The 24,093-nt window shown below is 37.7% G+C and overlaps 1 protein-coding gene across 2 annotated transcripts in view; it reads right to left on the bottom strand.

Annotated features, from left to right (window-relative positions):
* Nucleotides 1–6,836: 6,836 nt before the first annotated feature.
* The window catches only part of itga6a (integrin, alpha 6a), a 38,366-nt gene continuing 21,109 nt past the window's right edge, over nucleotides 6,837–24,093 (bottom strand). Inside the window, exons 3-26 of one of the 2 annotated variants that reach the window (XM_051906487.1) lie at nucleotides 23,845–23,924; nucleotides 23,450–23,711; nucleotides 22,305–22,436; nucleotides 21,985–22,198; nucleotides 19,801–19,994; nucleotides 19,617–19,711; nucleotides 19,099–19,226; nucleotides 18,928–19,017; nucleotides 18,755–18,816; nucleotides 17,209–17,378; nucleotides 15,954–16,097; nucleotides 14,699–14,814; nucleotides 14,222–14,381; nucleotides 12,607–12,690; nucleotides 12,452–12,531; nucleotides 12,250–12,327; nucleotides 10,885–10,987; nucleotides 10,605–10,781; nucleotides 10,283–10,384; nucleotides 10,081–10,191; nucleotides 9,892–9,990; nucleotides 9,676–9,801; nucleotides 7,801–7,916; nucleotides 6,837–7,504 (exon numbers count right to left, since the gene is read on the bottom strand). In XM_051906487.1, coding sequence (XP_051762447.1) covers nucleotides 7,815–7,916; nucleotides 9,676–9,801; nucleotides 9,892–9,990; nucleotides 10,081–10,191; nucleotides 10,283–10,384; nucleotides 10,605–10,781; nucleotides 10,885–10,987; nucleotides 12,250–12,327; nucleotides 12,452–12,531; nucleotides 12,607–12,690; nucleotides 14,222–14,381; nucleotides 14,699–14,814; nucleotides 15,954–16,097; nucleotides 17,209–17,378; nucleotides 18,755–18,816; nucleotides 18,928–19,017; nucleotides 19,099–19,226; nucleotides 19,617–19,711; nucleotides 19,801–19,994; nucleotides 21,985–22,198; nucleotides 22,305–22,436; nucleotides 23,450–23,711; nucleotides 23,845–23,924 — 2,909 coding nt within the window. In that variant the 3' untranslated portion in view covers nucleotides 6,837–7,504; nucleotides 7,801–7,814. The remainder of the gene's footprint in view (nucleotides 7,505–7,800; nucleotides 7,917–9,675; nucleotides 9,802–9,891; nucleotides 9,991–10,080; nucleotides 10,192–10,282; nucleotides 10,385–10,604; nucleotides 10,782–10,884; nucleotides 10,988–12,249; nucleotides 12,328–12,451; nucleotides 12,532–12,606; nucleotides 12,691–14,221; nucleotides 14,382–14,698; nucleotides 14,815–15,953; nucleotides 16,098–17,208; nucleotides 17,379–18,754; nucleotides 18,817–18,927; nucleotides 19,018–19,098; nucleotides 19,227–19,616; nucleotides 19,712–19,800; nucleotides 19,995–21,984; nucleotides 22,199–22,304; nucleotides 22,437–23,449; nucleotides 23,712–23,844; nucleotides 23,925–24,093) is intronic. The other variant, XM_051906486.1, reaches the window with a different exon arrangement.

Consider the following 24,093-nt stretch of genomic DNA (forward strand, 5'->3'; position numbering starts at 1 on the left):
ACAGCATCTCTAAAAGAAAATAGTGTCATTGTTCAGCTGAAGTCAGTTCAGTGTCGATTCACTTACGTTGTAAAGATCATCAATTATTATTGTTTCCATCTATTGTTGGTATCATCATTCAGCACCTGTGCCACCTGTGCACTCTGAACTGGCCTATTTCATGCAGTTGGTTTCACATCATTAGAAACAAGTGTGAACTTTTGAGTTGTTGTGTAAAGGATGACAACTGTATTGTAGTTGTGCTTAACTTTTGGTGCTTTTACCATTTTGCAACACAAGTGCATCACAGTGCGAAATGTGTTTTATTGAGTGTTGTAATAAAAGCACTCACTAGGAATTTTTTAAATGCACATACTGAAATATTTGTCTCAAATTTTATTAATTTCTGTAGCACATTCCATTAATTTAGGGCAGTAAATTCAAAACCAATTTTAATAAATTGCTTGAACAATGTTTCTCTTGCAGGCAACTTTCTGCCTATTTACTTGGGCAGAAAGCTGCCCAAGAGGATGAGGAATGAGCGGCTAGAGGGGAACCACCACGGAAACGCCTAGCAAAGGATATATACCACTATATCTGCAAGCACTGTGGGCTGTCAAAAAACAAGACAACTGGCCACACTCAGCTGAAGGGCCGGTGGTATTGCCCAGCATCAGGCCTCTCTGTTACACAGTGGAAGGAGAATGTACATAGCATTGGTATATAGTTAGGTTTTTATTTTTTTTTATAGTTGTATATAGTTCAGTTTTTAATTGTTTGCTGTGCTGTGTGTTGTGCTGTGAACATTTTGCTTTTAGTTGCTGTGTTTGCAGTGCTTAATTTGCAGTGTTTGTAAAAAAAAAAAAAAAAAGAAAAGAAAAAAAGACAACTCTTGTGGTGTGATAGTTAAAAAAAGAAGAAAAAAAAGACACCACATTGACATTTTGTTTTTAGTTGCTGTGTTTGCAGTGCTTAATTTGCAGTGTTTGTATAAAAAATAAAAAAATAAAAATAAAAATAAAAAAATAAAAAAAACTCTTGTGGTGTAATAGTAACACATCCACACATTCGAACCCTGCCGACTACGGGCCGGCTTGCCCCTTTTGCTTTAGCTTTCTGTGATGAGATTTGTGCCTTCCAAGGCCTTCGCTTGGTGCAGCGTTATGAAATGCTGCATTTCTGGAGGACCACTGATTCTGATTTCTCAAGAGACGCAAGTCTCACGGTGATGATGCATGGCCCCTCCACGGCAAGAGCTGCTAAGTGCTCTGTTAGACTCCTGAAGCAGAAGCCTGCGCGTTATGAAATTCCAGTGAGAATTTCTCCTTTGTCCAGACCTCAGAGGAGTTGGCAAGTCAACGGGAAGAAGTCCCACCCTTTCTTGTCAGTGTGTCCAAGTTGCCAAGAGCAGGTCATCTCTTTCTGTCCTTATTGTTTGCAGCCTTCATCCTGCAGTGCGCATACGCTTTGTGGGGAAACGGCTGTTATGGCGCAAGGGGCAGACAGAAGACATGGGCCCAGATAGCTCAGTTGGTAGAGCATCAGACTTTTAGTCTGAGGGTCCAGGATTCAAGTCCCTGTTTGGGCGAAGGGGCTGACACTTTGTTGGAGGCCTCAGTCTGCTGTGACTCTCTGCAAGAGCACTTTTCAAACCTGGAGAGCCTCTGCGCGTTTTGTGAACCTCCCTTACTCAACACACCTGATTTAGATTTTCGGGAAAAAGTGCCCGTGAAGTCAACTTCCAGTGCTGTGGGTCCACAGGTCCAGAGATGTGGCAGCTTGGTTTCTCCTTGTTGGGACTGTGTTGCACGAAAACTGCCCAGAGGACACCTTGCCTGCTGTAGTTGTGGCTGAGTGGTTAAGGCGATGGACTAGAAATCCATTGGGGTCTCCCCACACAGGTTTGAGTCTGCAAGAGCCAATGAGGTTCATTATCATGTTACACAGCACGTTTGAGCTTCCGTAAGAACCAGTGAAGTTCATTCTCGCGTGTTACACAGCATGTTTGAGATTTGAGCTTCCGCAAGAACCAATGAGGTTCATTCTTGTGTTACGCAGCACATTTGAGCTTCAGCAAGAACCAATGAGGTTCATTCTGTTTATGCAGTTTTTCTACCTTGGGAATTGTCACTCCCAGGGCAAGTTTGCCACCTTGTGGATAAACTAAGTAGTGCAAAAAAAATTAAATTGTGCATGTTTGACCTGCACATACAAGTACGTGTGGTTACAAAAATCCGGCGGTGCACGTACAGTACACGCACACTACTCTGATGATGAAATTTGCGTCACGCACATTGTACGCTGACCCTTGCGTATGTGTAAAAAGTGAAGTATACTTTGGGCTTTAGTTCATTAAACATCTGCCCTCTGCTGGCCAGTTATCGAACACTCACCTGAATTAGTCAAGACAGCATCAGGAAGATGTTTGCTCTGAAAAACAGCATTTGAATAACATTGAACATTTACTGAATTGTATTCTTATTTGATGTATGATCTTCAACAGAGAGCAGAGAGATGACAGTGATAAACAGAAAAAGCCCAAAACAACAGCGAAAGAGAAGGAAGAAGAATAGAGTTGAGCCTACAGGACCACAGGAAAGATATAGACAGCAATTCACAGACAGACAGACAGATTAGACAGATTAGATTCAGCATCAGGCAGCAGCACACAGTACAAACTAGCTGGTGCCGTGTCACATCTGGGCAGCAGCTTGTTTTGTGGTAAGTAGTTTGTTCTAAATTTCATTTGTCTCATTTACTCATTCACCACTAAACATCATACTCTGTTTTGTAGGGCACTACATCAGTCATATCCGTGATGTCAGTGGATCCGAATGGCTGGAATGCAGTGATGCCAGCGTCAGAAAATCCAGCTGGTCAAAGGCTTCACGTAACATCAGGAAGAACGGCTACTTGCTCTTCTGTGTGAAGAGGTCAATGGTATCATAATACTAATACTCAAATAATGTTCAGTACTCAGTTCAGTTGTACTAAGTCACTGTTGATTTGCAGTTGAGCAGTTGATACCGATACCGATACCGATCCGATATTCAATAATAAAAAAGTGCTAAATTGCCTAATAAACTGTATGCCTCACCGCGGTCGTGGAGTGTCACAGGCGGTAGTGTGACGTGTATATATATATATATATATATATATATATATATATATATATATATATATATATATATATATATAATCTCAAAGGTCGCGTTAACCGAAAATTTTCCGTCATTGATGGAATTTTTTTTAGCAGTGACGGAAAAAATCTGCAGCCTGTCCGTCATTTTGACAGATTCCTGAGGCTAACTGTAATTCCCACCCCTGTCCAGTTGGTGGTGAGTGTGCTCCAGTGTGGCAGCAAAGCGCGAGTTCAGTCTCCAGAATAAAATGAAAAGAATGCGTTTGATTACACGCACCCAGTTTGTCCATTTTATTATATAATACTTATACTTACATAATTAATTTTCTAATCCATTTCGTTTTGTTTTAAATAGTTCGTTTTATTTTTCTTGCTGCTGACTATTAACGAATTTCTGAGTATATACGTGACATTGTTTGCAACACTGATTGAACTGACGTGATACAGATTTCGGTAAGCTACTGCAACTTTCAACATATTTTTTGATTTTCATTCGTTTATTTCCTTCTGTAAAGTAGTAAAGAGGAAGAGATGATCGCGTTCACTCACGATCCTCAAAAAGTGTTCAAGATGAAAACTGAAAAGTGACACAGTCTTTACCTTTCTTTCCATAATACTTTCTTTTCATAATATAAATAAATGCATAGCCAATTTGTTTATCCTATAAGTTTGTGAATAAATATGAAAATGTGGACGAAATCAGAAACTATTAAATGTCTTATCATTAAAATATAAAAATGAAAATGATGCATGGTAATAATTATGACGGTATTTTTACGATCCTGTCCGTCAAAATGACGGCGAAAGTCTAACGCAACCTCATATCGAAAGTCTAGTGTAACAACTGTAAATAAACCAATAGCTTCACTAGCTCGGTAGACATTCAAAATAAACAGGAGTCCAGCTGATTCCTTCATCCATGACTCATGGCTTGTTTTTCATGAATGTTTGAGTCATATAACATAAACTAAATATATTTATATATAAATATAGGCTATACTAATTAAAAGACATTTCTTTTAAATTTATAGCGGAGGTTTTTTTTTAATAAGGCAGCAACATATGATAGATAGGACAGAAAAAAAAAAAAAAAAAATGCTATTAACAATCTTTCATTGCGTAAAAATATTATAATATGAACGGCTCCCATACAGAGCGGCACAAAGCGCTATGCGCATCCCGTGTGCAGAATGATGCGCTTGAAGCATCATGGAGTCACAGCGCGCAGCGGCAGTGCTTCGCATTGAAAAGTTCAAAGCACAAAGTGAAGATATATTGATGCGTATTGTATTACCGGTATCGTTATCTACAGATGAAGTATAATAATAGAAACATTGATTCGTCTTGGAGAGAGTTTCATTGTGTTGACTGTTGTAACCGAACGCAACACGCAGTTTGAATGTTAAATTGAGAATGACTGACAGCCGTAGCGGAGGGAGGCATTTACGTGAACTTTAATTTAACGACTTAAATATTTATCTGTACCTCAAATTAAACTATAGAATGGCTTCAGAACACTTGGAATATAGTGCACAGAAACTTTCTGGTGCTTTTTAATGTTTTTGTGCTTTTTGTGGAGCCTAACAATAACACAGACTATGTATTACAGCCATATACTGATACGCACAGTATCGGATTTGGATCGGTCCCGTCCGGCCGATACCCGATCCGGCAAAAAATGGCATTATCGGAGCCGATACCCGATCTGAATATCGGATCGGTGCATCCCTAAAAGGAACCACATCTAAAGCTAATTATCAGCTGAATGGAGCCTTTCTGTGGCTCCTCCAGCTTCCAGCCTCTAAAATCTGGCTCATCCGTCTTCCTCAAATTCCTCTTGGTCATCCTGGGCACTGCATCTCTCTACCAGAACATCCATTTGCAAGGCTAGTTTCTGAAGGTGTTTTAGGCATCTGGCGGATAGAATAGCTGTACTTCTACATCATTCTACATGGCTTTCCTCATTGTAGAGACACTTTCATATCCATCTGTGGTTCATCACATCACCCCAAGAAAAGTGGGCTGTGCCTAATACCTTTGGCACTTAATTTAAAAAAAAAAAAAAGGAGGCACATCTTCTCAGAGCTTGTAAAGCCACTGTAGTTCTTTCAACATCTCCTGACAGAGAAGTTTGAATTGTCACTCCTTGCACTCATTTTAATTGAGGTGACTGAATGGAACAGAAGTCAATAGTGGCTAATCATCACTGCCAGTAAGCGCCGGTCATTTCCCTGTTCATGCATAATGGTGTCTTCACAGGTCCAGGAAGGGAATCTGCCGCATCCACAGGGACTGAAATGAGCTTGAGTCTAAAACGTATCAAGTCAGTCTACCAGTGCATGGGGCACAGATGTCAAAGCTTTTAATCAAAGATTTATCAGTAATATTTTACTGGGGCTTGTTGTGGGTCTACTGACACCTCTGGCTCAGCAAAATACACTTTTTTGATACTTTTTAGATATATATCAATAGAAGACATTTGCATTTTTTTTTCTCCCTATATGGCTACAAACCATTTAGGAAAAAAAAAAATGGGCAAATGTCTTCTATTGATCTACTGGTATATCTACCTCACCCAGTCTTATGAAACATCCTGTTACTATTTTGGTGAGAGAAACCCCTGCAAATGAGTCATGTACAAATGAATCAAACTGAATGGTGAACAATTTCAGACCTTTTTGCAAACTTGTTTGAATGATTAGATCAAGAGTGATTCAGTTGTGAATCTGGCATCATTCTGATTCTAAAGAGCTGATAGAAAACACAACATGATTGCTGAAAATGTTCCTCAGGTTGGTATACAATAATCAACATTGACATGTAAGGATTTATCAGTATTATTTTACTGGGGCTTCTGCCGCAGTAAAAAGGATTCAGCAAAACCCCTGGCTTGAACGATAGTCCTGAACTATTTGAGACCTGCATCATTAAAACACTTCAAATCTTTAACAATCTTTAGGCTATCTCATGTGAGTGAAAACCATTCAGATGACTCTTCACAAAAACACATACTTACTCTTACTCAATGCACTTTTAAAATACTCAGGCATCATGTTAGATATCATTAAAGCACCTCCTATATACTGGTTACATATTCCTCCTAGGACTTAAGGAAATAGTCTTGATTGAATAGGAGTGAAATTAATGACCTGAGAACCTAATGTTGTAGATCTTATACAAAACAAGACACTTTTCTGCAAGTGTAGACTTTTCTTTAGATCTTTTCTTTGTAGCCCCCTCATGTCACCCACATGTATTTAACGCCAACCAGCAGGGGGCAACAAAGCTTAAACATGCTGATTAGCAAGCAAAAGTTTGGTTTTGTGAGCATTCTAGAGATTAGAAATTACATGATAGATAAATTATGCTTAAAAGAAATAGTATCACTGAATGATTTTAAGGGTATTTTAAAGGATCTGGTCTTAGATTTATTTGATTGTAATTGTTTTGAGTGATGTGTATTTTTCTGTATATGTAAATTAACGTATTTTGTTTCATGTTTAACTAAATGTGCTGCCTGTCTTGGCCAGGACCCTCTTGTAAAAGATATTTTAAATAGAGTTTTATTTCCTGGTTAAATAAAGGTTAATAATAATGATGATGTCATAAAATGATGCTGATATGTTGTCACGAGTTTTGTTTTTGTGTCTACTTATATATATAACTGCTCCAGTGGCATAACTGATATATTCGGGTCATTAACATTTTTCAGTAGTAACTCATTGACTTGTTTATTTTCTCTTTTCTGACACTGCCAGCCTGAGCTTCAGCTGACAGACCTCAGAACATTCAGTGTAATTTACAGTTACCGAAAGACATGAAAAATGACCTTTGGGCAGTTCATGCACAGTAGGCATCTTAGTACAAAATTACAAGACAAAATAAATAAACTGCAATGTAAAATATTTACAAAGACAATCAAGACAATCCATTGTTGGCATCTCATGCATCTTCCAAAAATATACAAACACTTTTTAAGGGGTGCCATTGCAAACAAAAAGTCCATAGATATCCAGGCTTTAACAGTCAGTCTTTACCCTTTAGTTACCAGAAACACATGGATATGTAAAGGCATCTTCATGTCAAACGCCTGTGATATTTAACTCTCCGTTCTACAGTGGGCTCTCAGGCCGCGCAGAGGTGGACTTCCTCTGAAACTTTTAACAACTAGAGATGCCTGATGGTGCTAAATTGTCCACATCAGATGCAGAGACAGTCTCATGAATAGCTCTCGTTCTCATTCCACGTGGTCATCCATTGCTTCTTCTCAAGGGGATCTAACATGTCCTTTCCTTCTTTCAAGAGACGTGTCTCCTTACGAATCCTCACTGCATGATATTTTGGAACGCTGTCCTCGTATTTGGAGCGTTTGAAAAATCCACACTGACAGAGAAAGAAGAAAACCTCATTAAGCATAATTTTAAAAACGGGCACATTTAAAAATCACTCTGTGTGTATGCTTTGGAGAACACTGAGAGACGGGACATGCTTGACAAAACAGGACATGTAGAAGCACATCCATTAACACAATACAAAACAAAACTGAGCTTCACACGGAAAGAGCGAAGCACGCTGCGCAGCATGTGTCTTTCCCTTCCTTTTGTCAAAGCAAAGGATGAGTTAGTGAGTTAGGCCACACGTCATGCAGACACCGATCTGCTGCAGCGGTCGTGTTTTACCCTGGTAAGGAGAGCTAGGCCTCAGTGGACAGTTTGTCTGAGGGCTGAGTGTGAATCTCAGCTTTGTGAATTGCAGCATCATACTCGTCCTTCTGGGCCCGCTTGAAGAAACCACACTACAGAGGGGGCAAATTCAGGGGTCATTGCAAACATGTCATTAGAAGGTTTGTACTAAAGACAGTGGAATTCAAATGTTCATATAATTAATATGCAGTGGCCACAAAAAGCATTTGGGCAGTAAAACCTGAATAAAAATGTGTCTTTTAATCAGCTGGGGTTTTGGTGATTTTTAGTAGATGTATGAAGTTAGTTCTCAAGTTTACACAGGTGTAGACAATCAAACTAACTAGCATGATCCACTATCCTCTTGTGAACAAGAAGTATCCTTAAAGCAATAGTTCACCCAAAAATGAAAATTCTGTCATCATTTACTTGCCTTCAAGTTCTTCCAAACCTGTATAAGTTTCTTTGAAAATATACGGGTCACCAAACAGTTGATGGACCCCATTGACTTCCATAGTATGGAGGGGGGAAAATACTATGGAAGTCAATGGGGCCCATTAATTTGGTTACCCGTATTCTTCAAAATATCTTCTTTTGTGTTCAACAGAAGAAAGAAACAACTTGAGGGTGAGTAAATGATGACAGAATTTTCATTTTTGGGTGAACTATCCCTTTAATTGTACTGAACGTGTACTTGTGTACTTCAAATCCTAAAAGTAAAAAAGCTACAGTTTTTAAAAAAACTGTATTTGCAGATAATATAATATTAATTAAATAAAAGGCCACTTAAATGTTAACTTTTAAAAAGTGCACTTTGTAATAATGTCAAATTAAGCATTTTACTTTAAAATACATTTGTCATGTTTTAAAGAATTAATACACTTATATTGATGTGTTGACTAACATACTGAAGCACATATAAAGTACTTGATTATAATTTTAACTGTAGTGTGTTATTTGATATTACATTTAAATGTAATATATTTTAAATGTATTAAATTCATTACAAATGTGTAATTACAAATATTTAAATATGAGATATAGCTTTCAATAGAAATGGCAATAAAGTATATTTTAGTGTATCATAAATGCTTGTCAGTACATTCGGCAGTACACTTTAACCATATTTCAAAGACAGTATAAATATATAAAGATGTACTTTAAGTCCTACTTAAGTGGGTCAAAAAACAAACAAAAAAAAAAAACACTCTAAAGTTCAGCTAACTGCATTTAATATAAATTTAATCTATAATGCATTTTCATTTTATTGCAATTAACATGCAATTAAGTGTCTGGAAACATTACATTCAGTTCGTACTTAAGTATATTCTTTAAAGTATATTATTTATGTAATATGTAGCCTACTCTTTGGTATAAAAGAGTGTCACAATACAATTTATATCCATTATCTTGTCATTTAAAACTTTTAAAAACATTTATTTATTTAATTTTATTGCTCAAAAGGTAGGACTAGGGGTAGGGGACTATCGTGCTCACAAATTAAGAATTCACTCTCTCGTTTTAAGTAAATAGTCCGCACTCTATAATAATTTATTCCCTCGGTTTTGTAAATTGTGGCCAGTATACTAGTATACAGTTAGTATCTTCTGTTGAACACAAAAGAAGATATTTTAAAGAATGTCAGTAATCAGACAGTTGACAGTAACCATTGACTTTCATAGTATTTTTTTTCCTACTATGGAAGTCAATGGGTTCCATCAACTGTCTAGTTATAATATCTAATTATTAATATATATTAATATTAATATATTTTTATACTGGTACAGTTATACAATATACTCATACAGGTTTGGTATGTTGGGTTTTTGTTTACTTTATGTCTGTGTGTTTTTTTTTGTTTTGTTTTTTTACCTTCCAGAGTAACAGAACCAGGAGAGCCAGCATCAGAATTCCAGCTAATACAGCCACGAGAATGATCCACCATGGAACTCCTCCGAACGGAGTCACTGTCGCCTCTGGGAACACGGTCAGTCTCACCTGGTAGTCAAATGTATGGTTGTTCAACAAAATATTTAATTTACAGGTATAAATTTCTTTAATGTGTTACACTTTAGGAAACTGTGTTACCTGGGTCTCAGGGTTTTTAAGGACAATGTTCTTGGCAGAAACATCCAGACTTATGGAGGCTTTCACTATTATATCAAGGTAATTGTAGGATGCATAATCCTGTTTTAGAGAGGAAAACAAAACAGATTGCTTTAACAACCTCATCCATTCATTCAAGGGAACAAAACAATCACTACTCAATGTCCTTACTTCAAGGAAAGTGGAATTCCACAGCCGTGATTTCAAAATGATGACTGCAGTGCTGTCCAGGCCCTGTAGGGGGCATTTTATCTCCACACATCTGGCATCACCACTGCATGACTAAGAGAAACAATCAAGTTCAAGTTGTTTTGGTCCTGTCATTCCTAAAAATGAAAGTTCACCACAAATATAAATAACTAAATCTCATTACCAGAATCTTGTGCTTGCGTTTGTCAGTGAAGAGGGATGTTTTACTCCCGTCAGATGGTCTCCTCTCCCCCAGCTCACGCTTTCTCCTTGTTGACGTCGACTCCTAAAAGTGTCACAAATGTGTCTACTTTTTGTCCATGTTCTTATCTGATTTAGCACCAATCTCAGCCAGAAAGTTTAACTCTTAAAATGTTTTCTTGAACTAGCATCATGTTTTCATCAGTTTAAAACACTTCAAACACATAGAAAACTCATCAAAATGACTAACAGCATTCATTCAGATGTTTAAGATATATTTATATATTATAAAATATATTTGGTACCTCACTCAGTCTGAGAGGGTTTATCTCTCTCTCAGGTGAACATGTGACTAACTGCAGCTCCTTGGTGTTGATCTTCATCAGATACAGCAGCCATTTTCCCACAGAACTTTCTTTGGGCCACTGAATGTTCAGGGATGCAGTACCAAAAGACTTCAGAGGCTTTCCTAAATTAATCACCTGCAAAAACATTTAATCTTAAGTTATAAGTAGAGCTTTTCAAAAATGCTGGAAGAAATTTCTAAAAAGGCATATGACTCTTTAAAATTATTTTGGCATTTACTCTGAATTCATATTCAATCAAGCTGCCGACTTCCTCCTCTGTCTTCATGGCACTCATGCCTCTGATTTCACCTCCAAAATAGACCTGAGATGGCTTTGCAACCCTGATAAACAACAAGAAGACTCAGCAATCAGATAAAACAGGATGTAACATGTACTAAGATTCTTGTGGAAAAGAAGTGTGCTTAATTGTATTGAATGCACATGTGTACTTCAAATTTTAAAAGTATATTTTTTAAAAAGAAAAACTTTTTAATATAATAAAATAGTGAAATAAAGGGCATTTAAATGTCCTTACTGTACAGTTTCATGACTGTTTCTTAACACAATTAAGTACACTTTTAAAAAGTGCACTTTGTAATAATGTCAAATTAAAAGTTTTATTTTAAAGTCAATTTTAAATCATTATGTTTTAATAATCTTTTGTTGTGCTTTAAAGAAGTACACTTATTTTGATGTGTCGACTATTATACTAAAGCACATGTAAAAGTACTTGATTATAATTTTCACTTTAGTGTGTTATTTTATGTTACATTTAAAGTTAATATATTTTAAATGTACTAAATTGCAACTTCATTACAGATGTGCATTTACAAATATATTTAAATATGACAAGTTTCAGTAGAAAGGACATTAAAGTAGTTTACCATAAATGCATGTCAGTACATTCAGCAGTACACTTTAACCATATTTCATCTTTTAACAGAAGTAATTATGAAATTACATAAAGATGTATTTAAGTCCAAGCACTCTAAAGTTCAGCTAATTATATTTAATATAAATTTACACTATAATACATAGTTATAATAAACATGCAATTAAGTGTCCAAAATATTACATTCAGTTTGCACTTAAGTATATTCTTTTAAAGTATATTATTTCCGTAATAAATGTTCTTTTTAAAAGTATGCTAACGTGTTCTTTTTCAAAGGGGAGTCATTCTGCTAAGTATATGATGGCAGGGATACAGTACACTAGTAGTTATTAGCAGTTGCTTTTAACCTGGGGTTAAGTGCTTTTCTCAAGAGTACAGTGCTGACATATTGATTTCTGTATTTCTACAGCTTCACGGTAAACTCTGCTTGAGACGCCTTGAGTCCCACTGGCTCTACTGCTGCATGTTCTGCACAAAACCTGAATGTAATGGTTCAACTTGTATAATATTACTTTATAATGCAATGGAAGTCAGAAAATGTTTCCTTAATGTCTCAGTTGTCTCTCCTAGAGATTAATATGAGATTAATCCAGATGTTTGCTTACTCCTGCTGCTTCTGTTAGTGCTGGAAAAAAAAGACCCTAAAAATCTCCTCTTGAGATTCAAAAAAGATCTCAAAAATGTCTCAAATGTCTCAGTGATGATACGCACCCTTGTACAGAAAGAAGAAGTTCAATCAGCACTTTGGCTTTGGCCTTCACTTTGCTCAGGCCTTCCTGTGAACTCGTCCTGTATGAGAACATGAACATCAATATACATTCATCATACAATTACTTAAAACAGGTGTATGGTGGTATTTCAGTTCAAACACGTTTAAATTAAGAGTGGTTTTGATATTTATAATATTTCATACGTTTCCAGCTGAAGGTCGATCTCAACTTCTTTGGTTTCAAGTGATATCTTGCCAGTGCTCAATATGATATAGAATGTTACCTACAAAACAACCATTTTTATTAAAATGAAAATTCCTGATATAGATTAACATGGCATCTTTGAAATATTACTGACCTCTGAATCCCGTTTAAAAGGGTTTCCCAGCTCACAGTCTGCCAGGGAGCCATTCTGATTGGCAGCACAGATCACATGTTTATCCTACAGCAGGACAGAGGTTTGGTCACACAACATCAGAGCACAGAAGATGGAGCACTGGGTTAATCTTATTTGTATTTAAGGCATTTGCAGTTTGCTAGTCTCCTACGCTCTGTTTACATCTGGTATTAAGATGCATTTTGGTTGATCGGATCACAAGTGGACGACACTAAATACAGGTGTACACAGAGTCTAAATCGTTTTGTGCTTGTCCACTTTCGAGTACTACCTGTAGGTAGTCGAAAATGCACTCAACCAGATTGCTTTCATAGTGTATAGCTCATGTGGTCGAATGCCTTCGAACAGCCAAAAGACCGCCTAATGAACGCGTAAACATAATGGGAAGCGCGCTAGCCAGACGGGATTTAAACTTTGTTGGCTGAAGACCCAAGTTGGGTTTGAAGATAAACGTACCAAGCACAATGTTCTCTCACCATTCCTGGTTTCTGAAGCCCAAAGTATAGTTCACTTTTTACGCAAGGATCAGCGTACAGTGCGCGTGATGCGAATTTCGTCATCAGAAGAGTATGCGCGTAATGTACGCAAACCACCGGATTTTTGTAACCGTTAGTATGTGCAGGTTGCACATTCAAATTTATTTTTTCTTTTGCAGTAATTAGTTTATCCACAAGGTGGCAACCGTGCCCTGGGGGCGTCGATTCACAAGGTAGTCAAAAAATAATTGCATGAACAGAACAGACCGGAACGTATGCAAGCTACAGCGATGATGGAGGCCTACATAGACGAGAGATTGTGTGAAGAGGTTAGAAAGTACCCTCATTTGTACAGCTCTAGCATGTTTACATGAGTTGTAACTCGTGGCAAGAGATTGCTCAAAATTGCACCTGTGTATGCGTACGAGTCAAATGAAGTATACTTTCCAAGGCTGTGCGCATCAACTGTGTGCATACACTAGTGAACGCGTAAAAAATTTAAGTTTACCCAGGGCTTAACACACACTCACAGCGTTCGGCTGGTCTTGCGGCTGTCAGAGCAGAAATGAAAGCTGCTGCTCTCTGTGTTTTTCCGTCATCTCTTTGCGCATTCATATGTAAAATGCGTAAGCTTATTTTATCCATTAGCTCGAAAGTTCTGAAAAACCCATATATATTTACCCGCCCATAGACCCTTCCCTCAAAGAAATCAGGACAGAAGTGGTTGAAAGTGGACAAAAGAGACGGATTAAAACACCAGGTGTAAATGGGTATGTGTCTCCCTCGTCTACTTGTGATCCGATCGACCAAAACGCATCTTAATATCAGGTGGAAACAGGGTCCTATTGAGAGGACTTCACTGTACAGTATAGATCGGGGGTAATTGATTGAAATAACATTGATGTATTTAGTCTACTGAATCCCTGACAGAACCAACTGAACAACAAGAAGAAACAGAAAGAGTTCATAGAAATATAACAACAACATTATTGGTTCAATGGTGAAATAATGAATAAAAATATGAAACAGAGAAGAGTGCCAAAACAGAAAGGTTCAGGTCGCATTACTAAGACAGCAGTTTAGATTTGTGATACACTTACAGTAGTTCTCAGAGATCTGAATCCAGAGTATGAGAGGGATTCATCAAAGTGCCCCACCAATTTGGCTTCATGAGCATCATCTCCATTTCTGTTCCTCACTGTGACCTCCAGAGCAATGTCCTTCTGATCACTCAAAGAAATCACTGGCACACCATTCTCCCTGAGAGATGGGTTTAATCATTTAGCACACTGCACACCAACAAACAAACCATTTATATTGATATATGTTCCTTAAATGACAAGCAATATATTATGTCTGGTAACAGACTATCAGGGCATATAAAGAAGTCATTTGATGTATTAAAAATTCTAGTATTGTTATTTGTTATGTTACTGATACATTAAGATTTCTCACTTTCCACATGTGATCGGCTCATATAACAGATGTAAATGGCAGGTGTAAACAGAGCTAGTGTGTGTTGTGTTTATGTTGCATGGTTCTAGAAGCTTGTGGTGTATTGCTGCTACTGTACACACAGAGGGAGAGGAGGAAACACGTCTTGTTTGGACTCCCTGTAGCAGAACCTGTACTGCAGCTGTAGGTTACTCTGACAGATGTTGTCCGTGCCACAACCCTCTTTCAGGAAGTTCACCTAGGCCAGGAAAGATGGCAAATACAGTCTGTAGAGTAGGTTTATTGTATTACTTCATTAATCTGCCTATTACATTTTTTCTGTCTATGCAAAGTTTATTGCTGACATTTATTATAGAACATTTACTATTCTACTTTACTTTAGTAGTACTTTACTTTTTAGTACTTTATATTATATAAGTAATAAAAAGTACTGTTTTATAAGGTACTACAATACACTGAGGTGCAAATAATATCTGCCACTAAGTGCAAATATAGCAAAAGATCCAATTTACACTGAAAATAGCAGTATGCACTAAGTGTAAATAGTAGTTAGATGCTATTTATACTTAGTGCAAATAGTGACAGATATTTGCACCTCAGTGTTTTGTATTACACTATAAAACAGTATGCAATAACAACATATTAAGTGTCTATGATTATATTTATTTAAATCATAAATGGATGCTGTTTTATTGGGACATTATGTCCCTCTGCCTAACCCTACCCAATAAACACTTTACTCACACTATTAAATATTTCCACTTTTTGAACATTTTTTATTTAAAATAAACAGCTCTCCAAACTGATATGTGATGGGAAAACGGAGAACAATGAGTTTGGATGTTGCACGTCCTGATATTGCAGAGTTAGGCGCGTTCCTGAGTCAATATATTTTGTTGATCCTGGAGCAACATTCCTGTCCGAAACTTTAGTCTTAACCATATCCCTACCCCTAAACCTACCCCTATCCCTAACTTATCCCTAAAATCAGAGGGAAAAGACAGGATTGTAAGCCTAAACTTGACATAAACTGTAAACTTGTCCCTCAAATCTGATTGGTTAATTGGAATGTTGTTCTAGAATCAACAAAGATGTTGATCCAGGAACATGTTGTACATGTAAATCAGATTCTGCGATCAGTCATGGCAATAGCTAAGGCCACTTGCCCCACATGCCACTGCTCCTGTTATCAGACGGGTTTCTTTTGTAATTTTGTCCGGCTCAACCAGACAATGGTGGGTGGAGAGAGTGTAATAGCCTCTGCTAACAAGGCGGGCTATTTGCGCTTGGTGTAAATAGAAACTCCGTTATGTTTGCAGTAAAGGATCTAAAGATGCATTGACTCTTCCTTAGATTTTCTAAATAAGATGAGTATACCTCAGTAATTGTCTTGTTGGGCACAGTGGAGTCCAGTATTGGCACTAGTTGTGGTAGCGAGCTCTGCCGTTTGCCTCTCTTAGCACTCTGAATGGCCACAGAAACCTCGATAGGAATCGCTCTGAGCTTATCCCTGATGCCTTCCTGAAAACCAGCACACAGCAGATCCCACTCAGTCAACATGTATCGAAATAACATTTAATTAATGAGAGCTTAGACAGAGGCTGTTGGAATGTCATAATAAAAGTCCCCAAATCCAAAATGAGAATTATGAAAATCCAGAAATGAAAATCATGCCAATGTACAGTATGATAGAAGTGCCGATGTGTTATACTTGCAAACAAAAACTGAATTGATGTGGTTGTAGAGGTTCTCAAGTTAACAGCTCACTGGAGAGGAAGATTTTAGTTATGTTGGTCTGTTCCTCACATAAAAACATCATATGACTTTAGACTTTGAATGTAGCACAAATAAGTCATGTGGGCTATTTTTATAATACTTTTATGGTGTCAATTTTGAAGCTTGAAATCTCCAGTCCCCCATTCATTGTAGTTGCACAGAAAAGCACAACCATTACAAAATTTCATAGAAAATTTCCAGAATTTTGTCGGAGGTAAAATTTGATTGCAATAGTCATTAATCAGCTGTCAGCGAACATGTCAAACTAGCGATCAAAGACTTAAAATTTTGGCCTAGAATCAGAGGAATCTTTTAGGAATCACAAATTAGTCTCAGACAGCCAAATTGTGGGCAAAATTGTACAGTGGAACCCAGCTTTAGTTAGTAGTGTGTTGAAACTAGCAGTTATGGTAAGGGCCGTGGCATTTCCAAAACATGCTCAAAGAAGTTGACCAATCACAACACACTGGTCCAGCCGACCAATCAGAGCACACTGCACTTTTCAGAAGGAGGGGCTTCATAGAAACAGGAACTAAACAGTGTTATGACAAACTGAGAATAGAGGTGCTGTCAAATGTGTCAAAAATAATGTTTTTTGAACATTCAAGCATGAAAACCTATTATATAGTGTACAAAAACAAAATCAAGGCTTTGTAATTGGCTTAATGTGGCCTCTTTAAACTCTTTAAGCTCACGGTCATCTGCCTCTTTTGCAATGGCCACATCTCAACATCCAAACTTCAATCAATGCAAAGAACCAAGTGCCCACCCCTCATTTTTTGTTTTTTAAAAAATCTGTTACATGTCACGATATGGAAGAAAATATCTATCGCTACGACTTTTAAGCTTTATTTACTTGTAATCTGAGTTTGGTCTTGTAACAAGCTTTCTTGTTTTGTCCTCGTAGCTCCAGAGTGCCGGTCGACTGGAAGTCTTGATCCATCTCGTTCTTCTCCAGAAACACGACTCTAGATGGAAGACCCAGCTTCCTGCGGTACCACTCTGCCTCAAGTGTACAGGAAATGGCTGGAAAAACAAACAAAAAAGATTTAGAATGTGTGAGCTTCAGACCTCAGAACAAAGAAGTACACTTATTTACTCTAATGAGCATAGCATCTAACATGCAGCATCTTGTCTTCTGTAACAGCATTATTAACAAAGAATACATTTGGATTAAATCTTCAGGCCCGTTCACACTACGAACAATAAATATAAAGATAAAGATAACTATATAGTGTCCACACCAATGGACAAAGTTAAAGTTCTGTTTATTATAAGTAGAGCTGCACGATTATTCGTAAAAAGATTGCGATCTCGATTCAAGAACCCACGCAAACCTACTTTATTAATGACAACGATTCTCCCGCGTCTATTAAACCTTTGACAAAATCATACCGGTGTGGTGCCGAATTCCTACCCCTGCCAAATTATTACCCCCCTAGTATTGGTAGGTTTAGGATTAGGTGTGGGGGAGGGGTTAGGATTAGGCAATCAGATAGCGACTTCAACGAGGGGGATAATAATTTGGCAGGGAGTCGAAATTCGGCACAACACCGGAGCGTTCAAATCTGTGTTCGTGCTGTCAGAGCCAGAGAGAGCCGTTTTGAATCACACATTAGTTATTTCTGTGTTACAAATATTCACATTATCACAGAAGTACTGAGTTATAAGTTTTAAGTTAGTATTTAAACACCGATGTCTACGATAACAATCAAAATAGAGCAAACTACCTTTTGAAACAAACTTGGCAAGTCAAATAACAGTTGTATCAATTACATCTAATTCCACTAGATGGCGACAACTGACTGTTAAAAAATGTATTTGTCATTGAATCGTTCGTTCAAAAGATTCGTTCAAAAACAGATTCATCCAGCAATGGAACAAGTATTTATTAATGAGTCATTGAATTCATTCAAAACCATTTTTTAAATAATTCATTCAAACATTTTCCAGCAATTAGAGTCAGCAATTTATATTTTGTCAGAACCTCTAGTAAATTACATGTTATTTTGTTTGATTGTATATTCAGAATCGTGGGAGAATCGTGATCTCTATTTGAAACCAAAAAATCGTGATTCTCATTTTATCCAGAATCGTGCAGCTCTAATTATAAGCGTGCTCTGCCACTTTAAATGCTAGAGCTCTTTAAAGTCCCTTTGATTTCTGATTGGCGTCAATGTTTTTATTGTTCATCACATTGTTGTAGACTGATTCCAACATTGTAGTTTCTCTGAGTTGTTATCATTATAGTTGAGATGAGGACTTCCCTATTCCCATACTGTAGAATTAGAGCGATTATTAAAACTTTATATAGTTATTGGTGTGAACGGCCCTTTAGACTAAATAACAAAAAACTGTAATAAATAATGAGAGTTTCTCATGATAAGCATAAACAGACTCACTGATTTTAGGGTTGTAGGTGGGAGGGTTTGCTCTATATGAGAAACAAGCTTCCACAGTCAAGCTGTAAAGAAACACAATTATCTTCTCATTAATTATCTTCTCAAAGGAGTTCAAAATGTCTAGCACATCTATAAGTGATGCTTTCAAAGTTCTCCTTTTGTCAGTATCTCACCAAATACTATTGCCACACGTTTTCTTCATCAAGTCAATTTCCTTTGGAGTCACCTTGATGTCTTTCTTGATGCTAATAACCGTTTTGGACCTGCACACAAGAGGGATGTTGCTATAGCATCTCACAAATCTTCAGGTAACAACTTTGACATGAAAAGTGAGCTGTCAGCACCTATATATAAAAACTGTGTCAGAGAGTGACCCAACGGCGAGATCAGGGTACGAGTTCTGATCCAGGTCCATATTTCCAGCCAGAGAATAGCCAAACATCTTAATGTTGTGCTGCTTGCCCTCCAGAATCTGCAAGATAATGTCAGATGTCTTAGTGTTTGTTGACACAGGTAAGGCTTTATTCATTCGTTTAACAGCAAAGAATACAACAAAAACACCATGTATAGACTAAAATTATATTTTGTTTTAAAGGTCACAACAGACAGAGTTAGTATGAAGTTACATCAGAGGAATTCAGATGTAGAATTAAAATATGTAAGTATCTGTTTTTTTCACCAATGTTTTATCCTGAAAATGGAAAACCTTTTAAGCTGAAAAACATTGGAAAATGCTCATAGTGCCATTTATTCCTTTCAGTTCCACCATTACTTGATCCAAGTAATTTCTCACTGATGTGTTCCATTAAAATGGCAGACAGAAGAGAAAATTGAGAGAGACAGAAAGCAGAGAGTGTCTAACCTGAGCTGGTTTGGTATTGATGCCGTCAGCAGATCCGTGGTAGATGTACACGCTACCAAACCCTGAGTCTGTATATGGAGCACCTACTGCAATATCTGAGAAACACACAGGAAGAATATTAAACAAACCAAAAATAATTAAAATATTTTGCATTCTTAACTAAAGATCAACTCCTGCACTCAACCTTCAAAAGAATCCAGATTAATGTCTCCAATATTCTCCACAGCCAGTCCAAACATGGAGTCTTTGGTTCCATTCAGGCGAGTTGGGGTGACGTCCTTCCATCTTCCAGCCTTATTGATGTAAACATACACAGCTCCACCCACTTCCTCATCTCTCTGGAAGAACTGGGGTGCACCAACCACAACATCCTGCCAACTGAAGGGACAATCAATGTAATTTAGCTGCCAACACTTCTGAAAAAGTAGTACACTTTAGCCTATTTTAAAAACATACGGAGCCCTAAAGGGGGAAATAAATGTCCCTTTAGGGGCTCCGTAAAAAAGTACTTACTATGAAGATAATATACTTTAAAAGAGTATACTTAAGTGTGAACTGAATGTAATGTCTTCAGAGACTTTGGTACATGTTATTTACAATTAAATGAAAATGTATTCTAGATTAAATTTACATTAAATCCAATTAGCTGAACTTTAGCATGCTTTTTTGACACACTTAAGTAGGACTTAAGTACATCTTTTATATATAATTTAAAAATTACTTCTATTGTCTTTGAAATAATGTTAAAGTGTACTGCCAAAATATACTAGCATATATATAATAGCATTTATGGTAAACTAAAATATACTTTTGAAACCTGTATGGCAAGTATGTAAATATACACTATATTGCCAAAAGTATTGGGACACCCCTCCAAATCATTGAATTCAGGTGTTCCAATCACTTCCATGGCCACAGGTGTATAAAATCAAGCACCTAGGCATGCAGACTGCTTCTACAAACATTTGTGAAAGAATGGATTGCTCTCAGGAGCTCAGTGAATTTAAGCGTGGTACCGTGATAGGTTGCCACCTGTGCAATAAGTCCATTCGTGAAATTTCCTCACTACTAAATATTCCACGGTCAACTGTTAGTGGTATCATAACAAAGTGGAAGCAATTGGGAGCAACAGCAACTCAGCCACGAAGTGGTAGGCCACGTAAAATCACAGAGCGGGGTCAGCGCATGCTGAGGCGCACAGTGCGCAGAAATCGCCAACTTTCTGCAGAGTCAATAGCTACAGACCTCCAAACTTCGTATGGCCTTCAGATTAGCTCAAGAACAGTGTGTAGAGAGCTTCATGGAATGGGTTTCAATGGCCGAGCAGCTTACATCACCAAGTGCAATGCAAAGCGTCGGATGCAGTGGTGTAAAGCACACCACCACTGGACTCTAGAGCAGTGGAGACGTGTTCTCTGGCGTGATGAATCACGCTTCTCTGTCTGGCAATCCGATGGATGAGTCTGGGTTTGGCGGTTACCAGGAGAACGTGTAAAGTGTAAAGTTTGGTGGAGGGGGGACTATGGTGTGGGGTTGTTTTTCAGGGACTGGGCTTGGCCCCTTAGTTCCAGTGAAATGAATTCTTAATGCTTCAGCATACCAAGACATTTTGGACAATTTCATGCTCCCAACTTTGTAGGAACAGCTTGGGGATGGCCCCTTCCTGTTCCAACATGACTGCGCACCAGTGCACAAAGCAAGGTCCATAAAGACATGGATGAGCGAGTTTGGTGTGGAGGAACTTGACTGGCCTGCACAGAGTCCTGACCTCAACCCGATAGAACACCTTTGGGATGAAAAAACTGTTGTCATATATTTCATGTTTAGCTACTTATATCTTACCACGCACGCACTCTTTCAATGTAAAAACTAAAAGTGTCGCATTGGAATTCACTCTCGTCTTCAGTGAACATTAAGCCCACCTTCTTTGATCTGATTCGCCGTCATTTTGACATTGACGAGTGCTGTTAGATCGTTGAGGCTGACCAGCCTAAAAATGTAACTTTTTAAACTGTCATCCTAACAACAGAGTGGTGTGCATGGAGAACAGCATTATAAAATATAAAATATTAACACTAGTTAAAACTATAATAAACTATAATGTATGATGTTAGTCAACACATCAAGATAAGTATAGTATGTCTTTAAAACAAGACAAAAAGTTTTTAAATAAATAATTTAAATTTGATTATTTAAAACATACTTTAAAGTAAAACTTTTAATCTGACATTTAAAGTACACAACAAGTGCACATGCAATATAGACTGAGATTTGAGCAGACTCTTTTTTTACAAGGGCCCTCACTATCTACCCACTCCTTTTCATAATAAACAACATTTATTTTTTACAGATCTTCTGTATCACTCACCCATCTCCATTCAGGTCCACCACAGCAACATCATATCCAAATGAAGATGCGAGTCCTGGTCCTTCTAGAACGTGTTCAGGTGTGAGCATGGTGGACGCTTCGCCTTCCTTCCGCAGAAACACCACTGCACCACTGTGATTGGCTCTCGGCGCTCCTGACACTATGATGAGTTTGCCCTTTTCTGTGATACTGTGGCCGGAATCTAGAGAGAATCCTTTACATATGCGAGATTCAGTGTCACAAATGCATGAATGTCAGAACACACTAGCTGACTGACCACAGCACACACATTCACACACATACATGGTGCTCACACTCACCTAAGTAACTGTTGGCTGGTACTGGCACTAGATTTGGATCAAGGCGGTTTTCATCCCCGACCTCATATGGACCATCATCAAACAAGCCCATTTCCAGCAGAGTGTTGTTCTTCTGCTCGACGCGCACTATACCTAGAAAATGGACGTGTCGGGGTGAGTGCTAAACAACAAGATTATTGTGACACAGCAAAACAAATTATTTGAGTACTGGTTATGAGAAACATGTATTTAACTGTGCAAACCCCTGTACAAAAAAAGTGCGGTTAATTGTATTGAATGTGCACTTGTAATTCAAATCTTGAAAGTATATATATAAACTTCAATGTGGATAATATAATATTTATGAAATAAAAGGCCACTTAAGTGCACTTAAAAGTGAGTACAGTTTCATGACTATGTTTATTATCACACTTAAGTACAATTTTAAAATGTAATTTTATCATGCTTTAAAGAAGTACATGTATTTCATGTACTTGTATTATTGAGTGTTGACTAACAAACTACAGAACATAAATACTTGACTGTAACTGTATGGTGGTATTTGCTATTATATTAATATATATTAGTATATTTTTAATTTACTAAGTTGTAACTTTATCTGTCATGGTCTCAGTCACATTCAGTTTGTTTTGGTTTTCATCTGTCACGTGCTCCTTTGTTCCGTTTTCCCGCCACAATCTATCACCATGGACATTAACAAGACTATTCACAGCTGTATGTCATTTTAGTTAATCATCTGTGTATATAAGTTCCTGTCTTCCCTTTGTTCATGGTCCGGTCTCGTCTGCTTTGTGTTGTGTTGTGTTGTGTTGTGTTGTGTTGTGTTGTGTTGTGTTGTGTTGTGTTGTGTTGTGTTGTGTTGTGTTGTGTTGTGTTGTGTTGTGTTGTGTTGTGTTGTGTTGTGTTGTGTTGTGTTGCGTTCCTGCCTGTACCTGTTGGATTTCCTAAGTAAAGACTTATTTGATCTTCATCCTTATTTGATTCAGCTTGTACAGTATAAAAACCATTACACTATTAGAATGTTGGCACAATTCACAAAAACTAACGTGTGTGTGTGTGTGTGTGTGTGTGTGTTTGTGTGTACACACGTCGCCTAAAACACACAAAAACACCATTTTATGTATTGCATCAAATGTCATTTCTACCTTTCCAGTTGTACGCCCCTGGTGCTCCAAAGATGACATAATGGTAGTCTTTAGTGAAGGTGGCAGCCAAGCCTTGCTGACAGGCCCCGAATCTTTCATGACCCCTAGTGCGGCCATCACAGAATTTCCAGTTCCCCCCATCCTCATCTGATTGGCTGTCAATGCTCAGGTCTTGACTGAGCATGTAGCAGCGTCCAGTGATGTCACGTGCCTCTTGGGGTGTGTTTGGGAACAACAGACGCTGGTAGCGATGGGCACATGTCTGACACGGAAAGAAAGAGTTCTTTGCTGATATTGTACTTGTCAGACATTGTGTGACACAAATAATAAATCTAAACTGTCGAAGTGATGACACTGTAACTGGAAGTCAATTAATGGTCCATTAACTGACGTACCACAATCTTGCCTCCAGGTCCTTGGCTCTGAACAGTTACACCCATCCACTGGTTCTCCTTATTCTCCACACGAACATCAACTGTGAGAGTCACCGTGAACAGAAACCAAGTCACGATTAGAATTCAAGATCTATCAGAGAATCCTGGCGCTGCTGACTTAAGCATTGAAACCACTAAAATTATATTCACGACAGCAGTCAGACTGCACACGCCTGAATTCTCATATGATATTGTTAAATCTCTGGTACA

This window comes from Ctenopharyngodon idella, chromosome 9 (genome assembly GCF_019924925.1).
Source record: "Ctenopharyngodon idella isolate HZGC_01 chromosome 9, HZGC01, whole genome shotgun sequence".
In the NCBI taxonomy this organism is placed as follows: domain Eukaryota; kingdom Metazoa; phylum Chordata; class Actinopteri; order Cypriniformes; family Xenocyprididae; genus Ctenopharyngodon; species Ctenopharyngodon idella.